The 18947-nt window shown below is 48.8% G+C and overlaps 1 protein-coding gene across 2 annotated transcripts in view; it reads right to left on the bottom strand.

The window, feature by feature from the left end:
• LOC146335477 (espin-like) overlaps positions 1-18947 on the bottom strand; it is a 141030-nt gene that overhangs the window by 77525 nt on the left and 44558 nt on the right. For both annotated transcript variants that reach the window (XM_084822062.1, XM_084822063.1), the window contains exon 3: positions 2122-2308. In XM_084822062.1, coding sequence (XP_084678188.1) covers positions 2122-2308 — 187 coding nt within the window. The remainder of the gene's footprint in view (positions 1-2121; positions 2309-18947) is intronic.

Below are 18947 nucleotides of genomic sequence, written 5' to 3'. Positions count from 1 at the left end.
GCCATTTCCTGTGGGAGCCTGCCTTTAAGGCTCCTCTTCCCTCCCACCCGTTTCCTTGTGTATTGTGTCTTTTTGAGACTGCAACCCTGTGAGGAGGGACAGTCTCGCTTACTGAATGACTGAGTCCTGGGCCCAGTGCTCTTCAACACTGTTATGAATGACTTGGAGGAGGAGGTGCAGGGAATGCTGATCACATTTGCAGATGACACAAAATTGGGCGGGATAGCTAATACGTTGGAAGACAGAAACAGAATTCAAAGTGATCTGGATAGACTGGAGCGCTGGGCAGAAAACAACAGAATGACATTTAATAGGGATAAATGCCAAGTTCTGGACCTAGGAAAAAGAAACCGAAGGCACAGTTACAAGATGGGGGATACGTGGCTCAACCACACTACAAGCGAGAAGGATCTTGGAATTGTTGTCGATCACAAGCTGAATATGAGCCAACAATGTGATGTGGCTGCAAAAAAGGCAAATGCTCTTTTGGGCTGCATTAATAGAAGCATAGCTCCCAAATCCCGGGAAGCACTAGTTCCCCTCTACTCAGCACTGGTTAGGCCTCATGTGGAGTACTGTGTCCAGTTCTGGGCACCACACTTGAAGAAGGATGCAGACAAACTGGAGAGGGTTCAGAGGAGGGCAACCAAGATGATCAGGGGACTGGAAACAAAGCCCTGCGAGGAGAGACTGAAAGAACTGGGCATGTTTAGCCTTGAGAAGAGAAGACTGAGGGGAGATAGGATAGCGCTCTTCAAGTACTTGAAAGGTCGTCATAGAGAGGAAGGCCAGGACCTCTTCTCGATCATCCCAGAGTGCAGGACATGGAAGAATGGGCTCAAATTACAGGAAGCCAGATTCTGGCTGAATATCAGGAAAAACCTCCTTACTCTTAGAGCAATACGACAGTGGAACCCATGACCTGGGGAGGCGGTGGGCTCTCCCACACTGGAGGCCTTCAAGACGAGGCTGGACAGCCATCTGTCGGGGATGCTGTGACTTGGATTCCTGCATTGAGCAGGGGGTTGGACTCAATGGTCTTGTAGCCCCTTCCAACCCTACTATTCTATGATTCTATGAAAGCTGGTCTGGGAACCTAATTTGGCTGAGGAGCCAGATAAAAATACTGCATAGATACTTTAAATGCATGCATGCATGCATGCATGCATGCATGAGGGAGGGCCAAAACAGGTGTGATGTGGAAGACCTGTGAACAGACCTCTTAGCATTTTTGGTTTCCTTTAAAGTAGTTCCGGGGGGTGGGGGGTGCTCTGATATTAACCAGAGCAGCAGCACTGGGGGAGAAGCCACGGAACCCTTCCGCTGTGGCATTTCCTTGATCTCAATTGCCCCACCTGAGCCTGCGATGATCCCTCAACAGCAGATCCGTGGTTAATGGCAGCCTCTGCAGGGAGGGAAATTATTATACTGTTTTTGTTTGTTTGTTTTAGATTTAGGTTGTAAGCTGCCTGGGAATGTTTTGTGCATTTACATTGAAGGGTGGGATATCAATCCAATAAATAACTTAGACTGGGGAACAGTGTGTGTGTGTGTAGGGGGGGGAGTTAGACACCTCTTCCGTCAGTGTCACTTCCCTGAGTGAATAAGCAGCTCTCCAGGATTCAGATTTGGGACCCCTTGCATCCTAAGCCCCAAATCGCACTCCTAGACATCCCGGTCTTGGTTGTCTATGTTAGCCCCGTGGCCTCCCTTTCCTTTGATTCTTTTTGCTGTTTCTGCTGTACTGTTTGATAGATTGCTGGGGGTTGTTTTTTTCATACGATTGTTTTATTTTGTGCATGTGTGTTTCATGGCATTTGTATTTATTTGTTTGTTTGTTTTCATTGCTGTTAGATGCCTTGAGCGCTCACTCCGCACAGAAGCAAGCAGGTGGCATAAAAAGCTCATAAGAAACAAAGAAAAGAAAAAAACAGAACCCCCTTCCAATTTTACCAAGCCCTATGACACCCTTCCCTGCCCTGGTGTCATTCGGGAAAGTCTGCCCTATGGGATAGGGTTGGGCTATAAAAACTCAAATAAGTGTGCTATTTCGAGAGGTTAACTCCATTCCAACTGCCTCGTTTGGTCTGAGCAACTTTTGCAAAGGCGAACAGCGCTCACCAGCCAGACGATGATTGTGTTGTGGCCCATCTGGGCGGCGGCGTGGAGAGGGGTCATCCCGTCATTGGCGCGTATGTGGGGGTCAGCTCCACAGTCCTTGACCAAGTACTGGATGACTTCCAGGTGGCCCTCCTGGCAGGCTAAGTAGAGGGGTGTGGCACCGTTCTTGGTTTGGGCACTGACGGAGCTGCAAGAACGAGAGACGGGGGACAGTCAGACATCAGCACCCATTCCTTCGTGGATGTCCAACACTGTGCAAAGGGGGATGCTGCTGCAGTTATTCATTTTGCAAATTTCCACAATATTTCCCAGTTTGCATCATTTATTTTTGCTCCATGGATTTGTATGCTCCAGTGCCCATATGTCATTTCTCCTCCTTACAAATTTAACAGACAACTGATGTAATGAAGGCTGTGTACTCCTTGATTAATTTGTTTTAAGGCACAGTCCTATGCATGTTTAGACAGAAAAGGACAACAACTCCCAGCATACTGGGAATTGTAGGTCTTTTTTCTGTCTAATCTTGATTGGATTGCACCCTTAACTTACTATATTCGTTTCCCACTTTTCCTCCCAGGAGCATATGGGATTAGCAGGCAGTTTTTCACCAAGGTACTGCCCCTCCCAGGCTTGGCCCTTGGCTTCTGCAAGACAACAGCATCAGGTCCCATCAGACCACCTTTTCCCTGGCAGCAACCCAAATAATCCAAATACTACAACAGCCTTCCCCAATTTGGCAGCCTCTGATGGGCTGGATTACCACTCCCACTACCCTAGCCAGCCTGGCCTGGATGAGGATGATAGGAGTGGTAGTCCTCTGGAGGCCACCAAGTGAGGGAAAGGGTGTTCTACGCCATGCAAAGGGGGACCTTGCTGCCGGTATTCATTCTGCAAATTCCACAATATTTCTTATTTTGCATCTTTTATATTTCAGGTTTTTTTAAAAAAAAACACGTGCTTCTTTTAAACCTTAATTTGTTCTCACTTTGCTAGTCAAGTGGAGGGGCAGGGTTCAGCCAAATCCCAGAAAGATTCAGCCACATGAGGATTCCGCCAAGCAGCTACACAATTTTGCACCGTTAGATTTTCTTTCTTATTGTGAAAGCTGAAATTCCTAGAGCGCTGCATCCCGCGCGTCCTGCGCTTTTCCTCCGCTCCTGGGGAATCGCAGAGTGACACTTCGCAAGCAGGTGCGCCAAGGCATGGCTAACCTGTGAAGCAGCCTCCGCGCCTCCCCCCCTCATGCCACGCCCAATGGCGTAACACACAGGCCATGTTCTTGTCATGTCGCTTCCAGTCGGGGTGGTGAACTTCAGGACTGGGGTCGCAATCCGGCCCTCCTGGGGTTCCTCAAATGGCCATGCCCCTTCCCCTGGTCCCACCCCCAATCGTTCAGTGGTGCCCCAGCTTTTGTGCAGTCCCCCCCAACATGCACCCCAGTTTTAAAAAGTTGACATATCTCTCCTAAGGCTGAGTTACAAGCCTTTAAGCTAGAGAACATGGACATTTTTTGGTATCTTGCCCCCCTCCGCCTTCAGCCCTCCCACCATTGGAATTCGGCCCCCGAGAGCTTCTCCCAAATTGAATTCAGCCCTTGAGCTCAAAGAGGGCCCCCCCCCGTTTTCATGTTATTAATTTACTTAGTATACTTCTAACCCGCCCAATGACTAATGTTCTTTGAGCAAATTAAAACCAGTTCCAAAAATAAATGCTATTTTAAAACACAGTTAAAAATACAAAATACAATACAAATATTTAAAAGAATAAAATACAATATAATGCAAAACAGTGCAGGAAACGATAAAACAGCAACAATAACCTTGAGCTAGCTCTCTAAAATGCCTGGGAGAAAAGAAAGGCCTTTGCCTGGCACCAAAAAGACAACAACGTAGGTGCCAGGAGAACCTCTTCGGGGAGTGTATTCCATAAGTGGGGTGCCACCACTGAGAAGGCCCTCTTGTCTTATAGCCACCCACCTAGCTTTAAGTCCTAAATAACTTAGCTTGTCTTTTACACCACCTTGATATCTTTGATGAAGGGTGGTTTTAAAATCTCTTCTTCTTCTTCTTCTTCTTCTTCTTCTTCTTCTTCTTCTTCACCTGCCCTTGCTGTTGATGTGTGTGTGGGGGAGACCCAGCTGCCTTGGGTTGTATGCACAGCTCCTCCAGCATCTGCAGAGCCCCACCCATCTCTTGGTCACACTTGCAGGACTGGTGTTTAAAGAGGTCCATGAAGGGTTCGAGATGTGCCGAGGCCCTTCCCTTTGCCATCACACCCTGATTTGTGTTCTGCGCTGGGCCTTTACCCATTGAAGTAAATGCAAAGAGGTGCATTCAGGGACACCACTGAGCTGGGGGTTAAACCTGGCGCTCACCTGGGATTATCCACCGCCCAGCCATAGCAAGTCACACCTGCTCTTCCTTCCATAATTCGTCTCGGGTTTTATTACTTGCTCCTACACTAGCACAGCGTTCCCCAGCCTGGTGCCCCTCAGATGCTTTGGACTACAACTGCCAGCATTCCTGATCACTGGCCATGCTGGCTGGGGCTGATGGGAGTTGAAGTCCAAAACATCTGGAGGGAACCTTGTCGGGGAAGTCTGTGCTAGGGTGTGATGGAAAGTTGGCTACTGGATTTATATGCAAGTGTCTGTGTACACACACATGCGCGCGCGCTCGGTTTGGGGACCCCTTCCTTCTCCTGATCCTCACTGCCACCACTTCTGGCCTCCACGCTGTACACCGAGATTGCTCTTCTCCCGGAGGTGGGGCTATCCCAGCAGGTCATTAAGTCAATAAGCACGCTTGGCCTAAGCTCCTTCCACCAGCTGTTTTTGGACGCTGCAGCTTCCAGAAATCTGCAGCATTTTCAAAGAAACAGCTTAGAACAGTAGTAAACACAGGAGGGAAAGGGCAACAGCCATTTTCTTTCTGAAACTTTGGAAACACACACACACACACACACACACACACACACACAAAAGGATACCTTTGGAAACAGAATCCATATGGGCTGGGAAATCCTATATAGCAGCCTGCTGTAGAGGGGGTTAGGTGACTGTGATGGAAGGCATTACAGCTCAGTGTCGGAACACACGCAGGAAGCCTAGGGCGCAATCCTCAGCACCTCCAGTGAAAGAACGTGAGCAAGCAGGACTGAGAAAGTTGTCTCTGCCTGTACTGGGCTAGAAGACCTGCTGACTCAGCTTTTCGGGAAGGCCAAAAGGGAACTTACACAAATTTGACAGGCATACACATCCTGCCCAATATTCCCTGCTAGGGATGTGGAGGGACCTGGAGAGGCCTTGCAAGGTTTGGGGAGGAGTAACAACATAAAAACCAAAAGAAGAGCCCTGCTGGATCAGACCAAAGACCCACCTAGTCCAGCATTCTGCTCCCACAGTGGCCAGCCAGGTGTCCCAATGGGGAGCTCACACACAGGACACGAACACAATAGTAGGAGAGCCGGTGTGGTGTAGTGGTTAGAGTGCTGGACTGAGACTCGGGAGATCTGGGTTCTAGTCCCCACTCGGCCATGGGAGCTCACTGGGTGACTTTGGGCCAGTCACAGACTCTCAGCCCAACCCACCTCACAGGGTTGTTGTTGTGAGGATAAAATGGAGAGAAGGAGGATAATGTAAGCTGCCTTGGGTTCCTTGCAAGAGGAAATAAGGTGGGGTATAAATGTAATCAGAATACACTTCTGCTCATGCTTCCCAGCAACTAGTATACAGAAGTATACAACCTCCAATACTGAAGGTAATTACAGCCAACAGGACTATAGCCAGTGATAGCCTTATCCTCCCTGAATTTCTCTATTCCCCTTTTCAATCTGTCCAAGCTATGGAATTTGCTACCATAAGATGTGTTGATGGCCACCACATCTTATGGTAGCGAATTCCATAGCTTATCTATGTGCAGTGTGAAGAAGGATTCCTTTTTGTCTGTTCTGAATCTCCCACCACTCAGCGTCATGGGATGGCCCCGTCGGGTTCTAGTATTAAGTGAGAGGGAGAAAAATGTCTCCCTGTCCACTTTGTCCACACCAGGCATCATTTTGTACCCCTCTATCATGTCTCCCCACACTCGCTTTTTTTCTTACATAAAACTCCCCGTTCCTCATAGGGGAGTTACTCCAGCCCCTTGATCATTTTGGTTGCCCTTTTCTGCACCTTTTCCAGCTTGACAATATCAGTTTTGGGGTGCAGAAACCAGAACCGCACGTGGTATTCCAAGTGTGGCTGCACCATACATCTGAATAAGCAAATTCCGCTATTGGCAGTTTTGTTTCTCATCCCTTTCCATCCCAAATTCCTAACCAGCAATGTGCCTTTTTCACAGCTGCCACCTACTGTGTCAACATTTTCATGGACACATCTAGAATTATAAAAATTGACGGCCAACTGTATTTCCTTAAGATCCATCCAGATGACTTAACCTTTAAGGATTTCTCAGAGTCAAAATTCAAAACTGAAATCCAAAGAGTCAAATCCTGGTGGGTTGTGGGTTTTTTTTGCCAAACTTTGAAATGGTAAAACACCACCACCACCACGTTTCAGCACTACTAAGCACAGGCACTTCCTGCAACAATCTCCCTAGGGGACCAGACAGAGGATTCACACAACAAGACAAATTGTTCCCACACATACACCCTTCTCTCTAGAATACAGAGGTGAGCAAGTGGCAGCCCCTGGTCCAGACTCAGCCCCCTAGTTTCTCTAATCCAGGCAGAGAAACTGGCAGAAATTTGATCACTAATTCTTTCCTACTCTACCTATCTTTGCTAACAGACTCTGCACTTATCCCATATCCCTCTTACTCTCCTGACTTCTCAAACTGCTCTCCCGCTCAAGCAGTTTCCCTCCCCACATATATATTTTCTTCTAAAGACTCAGACCTCTAAGCACCAAACCTAGAAGCAAGGCCGGTGTAGATACGCGGCACCTGCGTCAAAGGGGCTTGGCTGGAAGCTGCTTGGGGGCATGGGACTGGCCCAGTCTCTGACCATCCCTTATGAAAGCAGCCATCGCAGCTAGGGGCTGACCACGGCGTTCAGCTGGAGCAGCGCCTGGGAACCAACGCCCGGAGCTTCCAAACCAGCCTCTCCCACAAGGTGGTGCTCTGAGAACGCAGAAGCATGTAGGGAGCAGAGCCCTTTTGGGTGCCCGGTTGTTGCTGGAAGGGGTGGCTTCAAAACCGAGGCCTAAGGGTTAGGTGCTGAAATGAGGAGGTTCGTCATCAGGACTAGGCCCTGGAGTTGCTTTGTTAATCCATCCCAGCTCTGCAGGTTCTCCTCCCAATCACCGGTTGCGTGCTACGTAAAAGCAGAAACCATGAAAGGTCAGAAAGGATGTGGCGCCAGTTCTGGCAGTGAAAAGTAATTCCTCCCTTGTTCTGCAATTCTACATCCACTTTCCTGAGACACGATTTTGCACGCAGTTCCAGTTAGTGTATCTTTGGCTTCTAGTGAAAAACAAAGGAATTCCCTCCAGCCTAAAATCTTCCCACTCCTGACATAAACTTCCAGCATGTAATATTTTTTTCACTGGAAACAGCGGCCTCCAATCTCCAAGCTGGGCTTGTATTTGGCTGTCAAGCGAGGTTTTAGGAATGCCCATGCTGTGGTTCCGGGCATGCCTGTTTTTTTTAAAGCACCCAATAAATACCTGTTTAATATTTTAAAAAGGAGAAGCAATAAATACTCTGCTCTGCTATCAAAATGGATGCCAGGCCTTTCAATAATTCATTGCTGTAACTTTGAGAAGGGTGTTGGTAGGGCATACTCTCCGGGAGGGAGGGAAGGGGAAGCCGGGGGGGGGGGGGGGGCTTTGGGAAAGCTGCACAGCCTACTTCCCCCACCCCAAATTGTGGTTCTTCTCTCTCTCTCTCTCTCTCTCTCTCTCTCTCTTTCTCATTTACCCTTCTGTTTATTCCCCCACCATATGGAGGATTCCAACACATTAAAAGACCAAAGCATACACTGGAATGAAAGCCAGTGTGGTGTAGTGGTTAGAGTGTTGGACTGAGGTTTGGGAGGTACGGGTTCTAGTTCCCACTCAGCCATTAAGCTCACTCAGTGACTTTGGGCTGGTCACTGACTCTCAGCCTAACCTACCTCATAGGGTTGTTGTGAGGATAAGATGCAGGAGAGGAGGATCATGTATGCCACCTTGGGCTCCTTGGAGGAAACGCAGAACATAAATGTAACAAATAAATAAATAAGGCCAGTCATTCATTGGTAAAACCAGTCATTCATTCCTAATCCCTCTCGCATAAAAACTACCCTTCTCCCTAAGGATATAAATTCTAACGTGGGGCATAATTTTATGTGGGGGAGTCTCACGACATGAAGCGGGGGGATTTTGGCCTGTGTTAAGACTATGCCACATCAGGTCCTGAAAACCTGAAGCCCAGAAGGCCGCTAAACTATACTCCTGCATCCTCCAATAATAAAAGTTATAAGAATGCAATTAAGTCATCATTACTTAATTCCCACATTCTTTGTCCCTAATCTGGATTCTTCTTCATTAGGCATACCTTCTGGCCTCCTCCACATTTATAAGATTCAACATCCTCACATTGTCTCCATTCTCTGAAAAACAGATCCCTTATTTCGTTCCCATGTATGTATATATCTGCTTGTGTGTGTGTTGGGGTGGATGGGGTGTATATAATTTTCCCCATTTCTCAAAAGCTAATCACTGATCTTAAACTTGCGTTTTCAATCAAACATTTGTTAAAAGAATTCCAAATTAAAAACTATGGGTTTATTTGGTTTCATTTGATCAAACAATATCTAAAAAGTCTAGGCACTGGACAATGATTAAAAATGCAAGGTAAAAACAATTCTGCACAGAATTGTCCACAGGATTGGGTGCAGGGGTTTTTGGCTTTGAAATTTTCATTTTTCAGGTGTTGGGCGGTGGGAATTGTTTGATGAATGATCACGAAACACGAACTGGAATGCGGTTTGCTGTCGAAATCCATACTGTGTGATACAGTTTTCAAAAAAGCAAGCAATGTGTACAAAAATATGTATATTTCAAAAACAATGTGCACAAAAATGCTTATATTGGGGGGAAATGCACCAAAATACTGCTTTATTCATAGAAAAATCACCTGAAAAAATGCATACATTTGCAAAAGCATGTACAAAAAATGTGCTCATTTTAAAGCTGCTTACAAGAAATGTGTACTTTTAATAAATACGCATAAAAATGTGTGCAAATTTTCATGCAAACTTTTTTAAAATATCACAATCCAATGCATTAACAGGATGGAACAAACTTTAAATCAGGGAAAAAGTGAACCTGAGCAAAACTGAGCTTTACAGATTTGCCCACTCCTACCAGGCAGAGCATTCAAGGTGGTTCCTATAACATGCTGTGTGCTACAGTGGTTCTGCTCTTACCTGCGGGGCCAATTTCAGAGAGTAACATTGGGTGACTTTTCCTCGGCCCCTTAGCGATCGAGCTGTGGGGTTCCGCAGGGCACCACCTTCTTCCCAATGTTATTTAACATCTATATGAAGCCTCTGGGAGTGGCCATTAGGGGATTTGGAGCCAAGCGCCATCAGTATGCTGATGACACACAGCTCTATCTCCCTGTGACATCTGAATCAGGAGAGGCTGTGCAAGTACCGGACCAGTGCCTGAACTCAGTAATGGGCTGGATGAGGGCCAATAAACTGAAGCTGAATCCTAGCAAGACAGAAGCCCTGTGGGTGAGTGGTTCCCAAGACCAGGAGATAGGCTTATTCCCTGTTCTGCATAGGGTCACACTCCCTCTGAAAGATCAGGTCTGTAGTTTGGGGGCACTCCTAGATCCATCACTGTCGCTGGAAGCCCAAGTGGCCATGGCAGCTTGGAGTGCCTTTTACCAGCTTCAGCTGGTTCGTCAGCTACGGCCTCTCCTGGACAGGGGTAGCTTGGCCACAGTGGGACAGGCACTGGATTACTGCAATGCACTCTATATGGGGCTGCCCTTGAGGCTGCTCCAGAAGCTGGAGCTAGTGCAGAACGCAACAGCTTGTCTGCTGTCGGGAGCTGCCCCTTTCCAGCATGCAGCTCCTTTGCTGAGGGACCTGCACTGGCTGCCTCTTCGCTACCGGGCCAGGTTGAAGGTTTTAGTACTAGTGTACAAACCCTAAACAACTTGGGACCAGGATACCTGAGAGAGCGCCTTCTCCCTTACCAACCTGCCCGGTCACTGAGGTAATTGGAAGGCATGCTCCTGATGGTTCCACATGGACCTATGGCCCGAATGGAGTCCACCAGGAGAACAGCCTTCAGTGTGGTGGCCCCCTTTCAGGCCCCCCTGAAAACAGCACTCTTCCAGGAGGCATTCCTCAATTGACTAGCTACGGTTTTTATTGGCATCGTGTTTTTAAGCAAGTGTAATTTTAATGTGGTGTTTTAATCTTTTTATGCTCTTACTGTTTTATCTTTTGTGTTCACGGCTCTGAAATCTGTTCTACATATGGAGCGGTATATAAATAATGTAAATAAATAAAATAAACAGATGGTTTCCTCCTACAGTTCTCTATCTGAGGGGCTGTCCAGTTTAAAGATACAGAAACATAAGAAGGGAGAACATGGGCCTTGAAGTTGCCCATCCATAGTTAGCAACACCTGGAAAGCAAACTGCTCACCTGGTCACAACCTTCCCCACTCTGGTAAGATATATTGTACTTCTACTTAAATTATGGTATTTTTAAATAGACATCTATACATATAAAACAGCATATGCAATTTTATGCAGATCAATATCTTTTGTCCCCATTTCCTCTTTTTCGGCACTGTGCAAGCACCCACTCTGCACCATCTTGGATACCACCCTTGTGATGCAAAGCGTGGGCACGCGTGGAACAACTGTAACACTCTCTAGGGAAGGTGCCATTCAAACAGGAGCTGGAAAGGGTGTCCCAAAGGGGAAGCAATTCTGAACACGCGGTTGCAACACCTTCCCTACAAGGAAAGTCACAAAGCATTTGGAGCGTTTGGTGTAGAAAAGAGACATCAACAGAAGTTTATGAAGTTATTCCCCCACATTTAAACATTAGAAACAAACTTATTCAGATGCACATACAGAAAGGCCTAACTTTATAGATCAGTAATAAAAGGGGGGAACCACTTTTTATATTTATAATCTCGTATCAGCCATACCATACTGTATTTCCTAGAATTCTTTTATCTTTATTTTTTTTATTTAAAAAGTAATAACAAAGAGGTATCAAACTGCTGTGGAGAAAGCAGACAGAGAAAATGTCCTCTCTCCTCTTATAGTTTGACCTGGGATCACCCAACAAAGCAAAACAGACAAAAGAATGCACCACTTCAGAGAACAGGTCAGTATAATTATAGAATTTGCTGCCCCACGTGTGGCGACGACCACGGTCTTCGACAGTTCATGCAGGAGGTCAACTTTTACACAGCAACCTTCCCCAGCCTGGTGCCTTCCAAACTACAGCTCCCAGAATCCCCGGCCAGAAACTCGTGCAATGAAATGTGTTGTGCGGCGCACCGCCCAGTGGGGTTCCTTTTGAATTATGGACAACAGCAACTGTAGGACAATCATGTTTGTCCTAGCATACCTTTGACTGAAAGAACGAACACCTTCATGTGTTTGAAAACCAGGGCAGGCAACTGCAGTGTATATTAATACAGCACAAAGAGCGGAGTTGAGAAATGTGCCGTGGGGTGGGGTGGGGTGAGGGGTTCGAGCGCCATTCCTTGCTATGAGAAAAGAGGGGTGGCAGATGCATTTGCATTTTTAACCTGCATAATGCTGGAGGGCAAGAACTCAGTGTCACGGCCGAGAGAGCCCTGCACTTCACCTGCATGGATTTGACAGTGGTTTCCTAAATGTCACGTCCCGGACCCCAGGATGTGGCAAAACCGGACTGAGTGGTCTATGTTGGGCAAACAGCTGCAAAGGACCATCTTTCAAGACCAGCTGTGAGCAACAGCCAGAGAGAAAAGAACCCATCTTAGGCACTTCAGAAGCTGTCAGATCCTGGGTCCATCTAGCCCAGTACTGTCGACATAGTCTGGCAGCAATGGCTCTCCAGGGCTTCAGGCAGGATTCCTTCCTAGCCGTACGTGGAGATGCTGCCAGGGATTGAACCTGGGACCCTCTGTATGTGAAGTAGGGCACTACCACCTTATTTTTCCTGCTGTTTATTTCTCAGTAGAAGAAAAGGAGAAGTGGAGCAGCTGGCCTTTGTATTTCACACAAGTGTTGCTTTTTTTCTCAGACAAGCTTCTTTCTGGTCTCAGCTCTTCCAAATGATGCACGCACTGCAGGGGGCAAAACAGGGCCGTGGCCACCCAAGGAACTTTTGCAGGCACCCAGTACATTGGATGGGGCTGAAACTGAACCATAAATGGGTTCCGTATGTGTGTGTGTGTGCGTGTGTGTGTGAGAGGGGGGGGGGTGTTGCACTCTCATATTCTGCCAACACAGATCTCCTTGAGAAAACTGGTTGTAGGACAAATGGAACTATGATTCTTTAGATCCAGCATTTAAAAACCAAAATATTTCATCCTTACGGCTGTAGAAATACATTTGGGTCATTGTGTATGAAGCTGGCCTAGTCCTGCATGAGACTGTGGGTGTATCTAGCCCAAACCATCTCCTTCGATAAGCAGTGGCCCTCCAAGCTTTTAGGCCAGGGGTGCAAAGCCTCAGGCCTGGGCCCCCAATTCAGCCCTCTGGGCTTCCCTTATCTCCACCCCTTTTCCCCTGACTGTTTGATGGTTTCCTGGCTTTTGCTCCCCCCCACCCCACCCCACCCCACCCCACCCCATTTTGAAGGTTGAAATGCCTTACCTGGCAAAAGCAATTTTTAAAAAACCTTGCAGAGCCACTTAATTTGCAGAATTTCTGTAGCTTTCAGGGGACCCGGCAAAAGTCCCTTCTGAGCCCACCTACCCAAGACCTTTCCAGTGGCTGCGCCAGGGGCAGAACTGGGAATCTGCTGCGCCACTAAAAACACAACCCCCGAAAACTGAAGGGGGTGGGGGGTTGCAGTTCTACATGTTACTAATGTTAATCTGTTTAATTAATGATCCTCTGCCCGAGGCCTATTAGCTGCTCATCAGGGCAATGGGTCTCATCCTAAACCCATCAGGGCCAATTTCAGCCTCATCTCCCTTCTGGCATGTTAATGCTCCCGGGATGCTGAGCAGTGGGTGAAACACTTGACCATCTGGCCTCTGGGAGCCCCAGGGAGCCTCACCGCCGTAGCAGATGCTGGGGGGGGGGGGGCACATTCCTTTGCTCTGCAAAAGCTCACCAGCCAACTCTGTCACGCCTCCCCCCGCCCACCCTCAAGCCAAGGAGGATTTCCTCGGCACCCTCAAGGCGACGCTCCAAGCTGATTGCGGCATCTGCTTGCACGGGACGGTCCCATAACTGCTTCTGTGGACCAGCAATCTGACCCTCAGCCAATCCCCAAATCCACCTGCAGCTCCTTTTGGCCCCTAGCTCTGGAGAGAAGAACCTGGACTGCGTCACCAACTGCCCCAGAGGCCAGAAAAGACCACCCCACTGACAGACACACCAGCTTCTCCCTCCATGAATTGTTCTTTATGGATTGTATTTGGAAGCCACTTTGGAAGGAGGCTGAGACCCATCTTTTTAACTTGGCTTTTTAACTGGGTTTTAACACCACTTTAACTGTCTCACTATATTTTTACCTGATTATTGGTTGTATGTTTTGGACCTTTTGTAAACCACCTTGATTAAAATCAATCAATCAGTCAATCAATCAGGAAGCCAATCCTGGCTGAAAAGTGGGGCATAAACATAACAAATACATTAACAGGAGGGGAAGATGGCCAGCGGGAGCAGGGAAAGAATGGCACAGGGGAATGTCCAGGCAGGGGGCACCATTCTTGCAGTTGCTTATCAGCCCTGTGCTTGCTGCAGCCTAACACAGCGCAGCACATTCACCATGGATAGTGACATTGACACTACTGTGGTGGGCTCAGCCTGAGTGTGGGGAGTGCTGAAACAGGCAGCTAACAGTGTGACTTTGGGGGCAGGGTGGCTAAGAGATTCCTGGATTGGAGCCGTATTGCGTGGTCAGGGCTGCCACTCTGAATTCTGCACTGTCTGCTCACCTGTGTCTCGCTGTCTGCTCACCTCCACCTGTGTGCTCCATTACTGCCTGCACAACCTGTCCAGTTGCAAATGGATGATTGCGAAGTTGCAACACCTCAAGAGCTCTCCTCCAGAGGAAACCGACCCTGGCTGACACAAACAGCTTCCTGACCCTCATGGGGATAGGCTAACTGCTAACCTCCAGATGTTTTGGACTACAACTCCCATGATCCCTTACCATTGGCTCATGCTGGCTGGGACTGATGGGAGCTGTAGTCCACAAATCCAGAGGGCTCTGGGTTGCCCACTCCTACTATTGCACCAAGCCCTGGAACAATCGTCCCCAACTGCTGCCCTTCAGATCTGGTCCAACTACACCTCCCACAATCCCTAGCCATGGTGGCTGAGGATGGTGGTAGTTGTAGTCCAACCAGGTTGAGGAAGGCTGCCCTGGATACTGCGGCTGGTCACAGACTCCTCTTGCGAAGTCTGCCTTTGGCAGGCGGCCGGAATCTGAGAAATGCAGCTCCCTCGTGAATTAGTCTTTGTTGCTGCTTGAAAAGATGCAGAGTAATCTGGGAGGTTTAGTGAGCTCCGTTTCTCACCCCTGCACGAGCAGAGTGGGGGGATCCACGTTGGGGACAACCCCCAAATCCCACTGGCCAGCTGCCTCTGTGCAAGAATGCCTCCCTCAGGTAGGAGACCCTCCCTCCAGCAATGCACAGAGGAAAGCGGGGAGACTTTGGTATGGAGAAAGTGAGAGAGAGAAGATGTTTTCCATCCTGTCCTAATGCCAGAACTCAGGGTTTACCCAACAACATTGATAGCAGCAGATTCAGAAGGGTCAAAAGAAAGGATTTCTTCACGTAACTATGGAACTCACTGCTGCAAGGTGCACTGATGGCCACCGGCTCAGATGGTTTTAAAGGGGGATTAGATAAATTCACAAAGGACGAGAAAAAGCATGACCAAAGGTATCGGCCACCACAGCTCAATGGAACCTCCACATTCAGAGGCAGTGTGGGATGAGGGCAGGGACGTATGAGAAATCTGTTTCAGTTCGTTTTTTATCAGGCTTTGCCCAGTTCACACCTTCTGGACAGAACATGGCCTCAGACACAATCTGTGGTTGAAGTCAGTTCATTTCTGAGCTTGCAATGTGAGTTGTGGACCACAAAAAAATGCATTCGATAACATGCGCACATTTGAAAAATGCGCATAAAATGCATATTTTTGAACGCTTTAAGCAATGGGAGAAGAATCTGTACATTTCAAAGATGCATGCAATTGAGGCATACGTTTGGAAAAATATGCACAAAAATACACTCAGATTTTCATGGGAAAAGAAAAAAAAAAAAGCTCACAATCTAATATGGACTTGAGTCAGAAGGAGCTTTGAGATGGAATTCAGACAACTTTGGCACGCTCGAGTTTGGATGATTCGCACATGTCTAGATGTTGCACCCGGAGCCATCTCACTGCCCGCTGTGGGAAGCAAGATGCCAAAGCAGATTTTTATAATTACATTTTAATACCACGTCTGAATATGAAATTGCCAAGGTGGTTTATAAAAGTTTATACAAATAGCAAGAATCACACCGAGGCAGCAGGATAAAAGCAGCAGGGCCAGGGGGTGGGAGAAATCAATAATAAAAAACACTTCTGGTGGTAAAAGTCCAGAAAGATAAAAGAGGTGGCCCTGAAAAGACATTAAACAAGGCACCAAGAAGAGGATGTTTGCGACCCCCCCGGGGAGGGCACAGCGCAGGGCAAAAGAGGGCCCCCCTTCCTGGCTGCCACCCCCCTCGCCTCGGGCAGCGGGGCCATGTGGCGGAGGAGGGCCTCTGAGGCCCATCTCAGCACCTGGGCAGGTTGCCGTGGAAGCACGGGTTCATTAGGAGAGCCGATCCCAAGCTATGCAGGTCAGCCCTCCCAGATCTAGCACCCTCCAGAAGTCTTTGTCTCCAACTCCCATCATCCCTGATGATTGGCCATGCTGGCTGGGGCTGACGGGAAATGAAGTCCAAAACGTCTGGAGGGCCCCCAGGCTATGGAAGGCTCAGCATTGTGCTCAGCATTGAACTGGCACAGCTCATTAAGCACAGGTGAGTCCAACTTTTGGTCCGTCCTTTACGAACTGCAATTTCCAGGCAGTCTTCAAAAGGCTGCGCCATGTGCAAGACGCAGCAGAGGCTGCCCAGGCTCTGTGCAGGACGGGCTGTAGGTGGCAGGCACACCAGCCTCCTGCCATGAAAGGGGCTCTGGGTAACTGGAACTCCCTGGGCCTCTCGGGGAAAAGCTGGTTCTCCCCTCATCTGAGAGGGGGAGGGCCAGTGGAGGCTGGGGGCTCCGATGTCAATGGGGCAGTGAATCTGCTCTGGGTTTCAGTCCGAGCCAGTCAGAACTCTAAAGGAGCTCTCCGAGGTGCAAGGCACTTTCCATCACTTGCGAAGCACCTTGGAGGGCAACCCCCTCAAGAATGAGCCGAACACCCCCTGCCCTGAACAGACCAACCCCCTACCAACAGGACCTCTGTCTTGTCAGAATTAAGCTTCGTCCCGCCTACTGGATGTTTGTTGGCCTCTGTACAGTACTCTACTGACCCCAAGCACCCGTTAGGCACTTCCAGCACTTTGCATGACCCAGAAGTAAAGGAGAGAGAGCTGGGCATCCTCAGAGTATTGACAGCGCCTGACTCCAACACCTTCGATGACCTCCCTCAGTGGTGTCATGTAGATATTAGAAATGTGGTCTGCAGTGTGCCCACAGGCACCTCTCTTGGCACCCACTAGGCCCTCTGCCCCTCCTGATTTTTATTTTATTTAAGATTTTTAACATTCATTTATGTTTTTTTACCTGGGAGGCTGGCAGGCTTCAAACTGAAGTTCTGCCCTCCAGCGCCATCTTTGTTTTGGTTCGAAAGAGTGGTTTTGCATTTTGAAGCTCCAACCCCACCTTTGCCTTGTGCTTCTGTTCTCAGGCAACTTTAGTCTCTCCAGAAACTGGATTGCAATGGAGCCAGATAATCAGTTTCATCCAAGAGCCCTTGGAGTAGATGGAAACTACTGGCCACTCACCACGGAGATTCCCTCAAGCAGGACATAATGGGCCAAGCAGATGCACGGTAGGTTGCACTCCTCCAATACTTGCTTTTCATCTGGCTTACATCCTGCCCTTCAACAGATTCCCAGGGTGGCTTACAGAAAGTTTTTGTTGTTGCTGAATTTACTAAATTTAAACTGAATTTACTAAAGTGAATTTAAGGCGGGGCTGCCAGAGGCTGCTCGGGAAGGAGCCTGGGGGAAGGAGGACCAGCCAGCAGCTGCACCAGGTGGATCCTGAGCCTGCTTCTGCCCCCACCAACAGGTACTAAGGCGGGGCTGCCAGAGGCAGCGCCTCGGCGTCGCACCAAGTGCGATGCTAAGTGCGCACTTAGCGTTGCACTTGGAGTTGCACGGAACAGCACCTGCAGACCCACCCACCTGCTTCTCCAGAGACACCAGCAGCCACAGATAGCAGCAGCAAATAGCAGCAGCAGAGGGCAGCAGCTTTAAAGACCAGGGGGAAAGGGGCAAACGTGGACTTTATCTGCTCCTTCTTAGCTGCTGTTCTCTTTTATCTTTTTTATATTCTTTTAAACTGTTGTGCATTTTATATCTTAACATTTTAATATGTGCCTGGGAAGACTATTGAGCAACTCAGGGGGTCGGGGAGGTGCCACCATAATTGTGGTCACGGGCAGGGGGAGGTATGGTGTTGGGGGACTAACAGGCCAGCTGAGGAGAAGAGGGGCTAGACATCTTACAGCTGTCCCCTCTTCTGGTTCTTCCCCCAACCTGATGGTTCCTGGCAGCCTTACCAGTCTGCCCTCGGGTCTGGTGGTACTGCTGCTGCATGCCAGGTCGGCCCAAAATAAAATCTCCCTCATCCATGATTTGATTGTGGATGAGGGGGCTGACCTGGTATGTATTACTGAGACCTGGGTGGGGGAACTGGGAGGGGTCACTCGCTCCCAGCTGTGTCCCCCTGGGTACTCGGTGCAGCACAAACACCGACTGGAGGGTCGGGGAGGGGGGGTTGCCGTGGTCTATAGGAATTCAATCTCCCTCTCCAGGCTTCCTGCTCATTCGAGTGCAGATCTTGAGTGTTTGTACCTTGTGTTGGGTACCCGGGACAGATTGGGGATTCTGTTGGTGTACCGCCCACCCCGCTGCCCATCAGTCTCCCTGCCTGAGCTGACGGAGGTGGTCTCGGACTTGGTGTTGAGGACCCCTAGGATGATGGTCCTGGGGGATCTCAACTTCCATGCCGAGGCTGCTGTATCCGGGGCGGCTCAGGACTTCATGGCCGCCATGACAACCATGGGGCTGTCCCAACATGTCATCGGCCCAACGCATACAAAAGGACACACGCTTGATCTGGTTTTCTCGACTGGGCAGGAGGATGGTGATCTGAAAGTGGAGGAATTAACATCTGTCCCTTTGTCATGGTCAGATCACTTCCTGCTGAGGTTTAGACTCCTGGCGGCCTTCCCCCTCTGCAAGGGTGGGGGACCTATTAAAATGGTCCGCCCCCAGAGATTAATGGATTCCGATGGATTCCAGAGGGCTCTGGGGGATTTTCCTGCTGGTATGGCTGGTGCTCCTGTCGAAGCCAGGTCGCTCTGTGGAATGCAGAGATGACTCGGATGGCTGACACGATCGCGCCCAAGCGCCCTCGCCC

Source organism: Heloderma suspectum, chromosome 15 (genome assembly GCF_057233095.1).
Source record: "Heloderma suspectum isolate Gila_16-S chromosome 15, 16-S_ref, whole genome shotgun sequence".
In the NCBI taxonomy this organism is placed as follows: Eukaryota; Metazoa; Chordata; class Lepidosauria; order Squamata; family Helodermatidae; genus Heloderma; species Heloderma suspectum.
The sequence above is the reverse complement of the archived record's forward strand: the minus strand, read 5'-3'. Positions and strand labels throughout refer to the sequence as shown.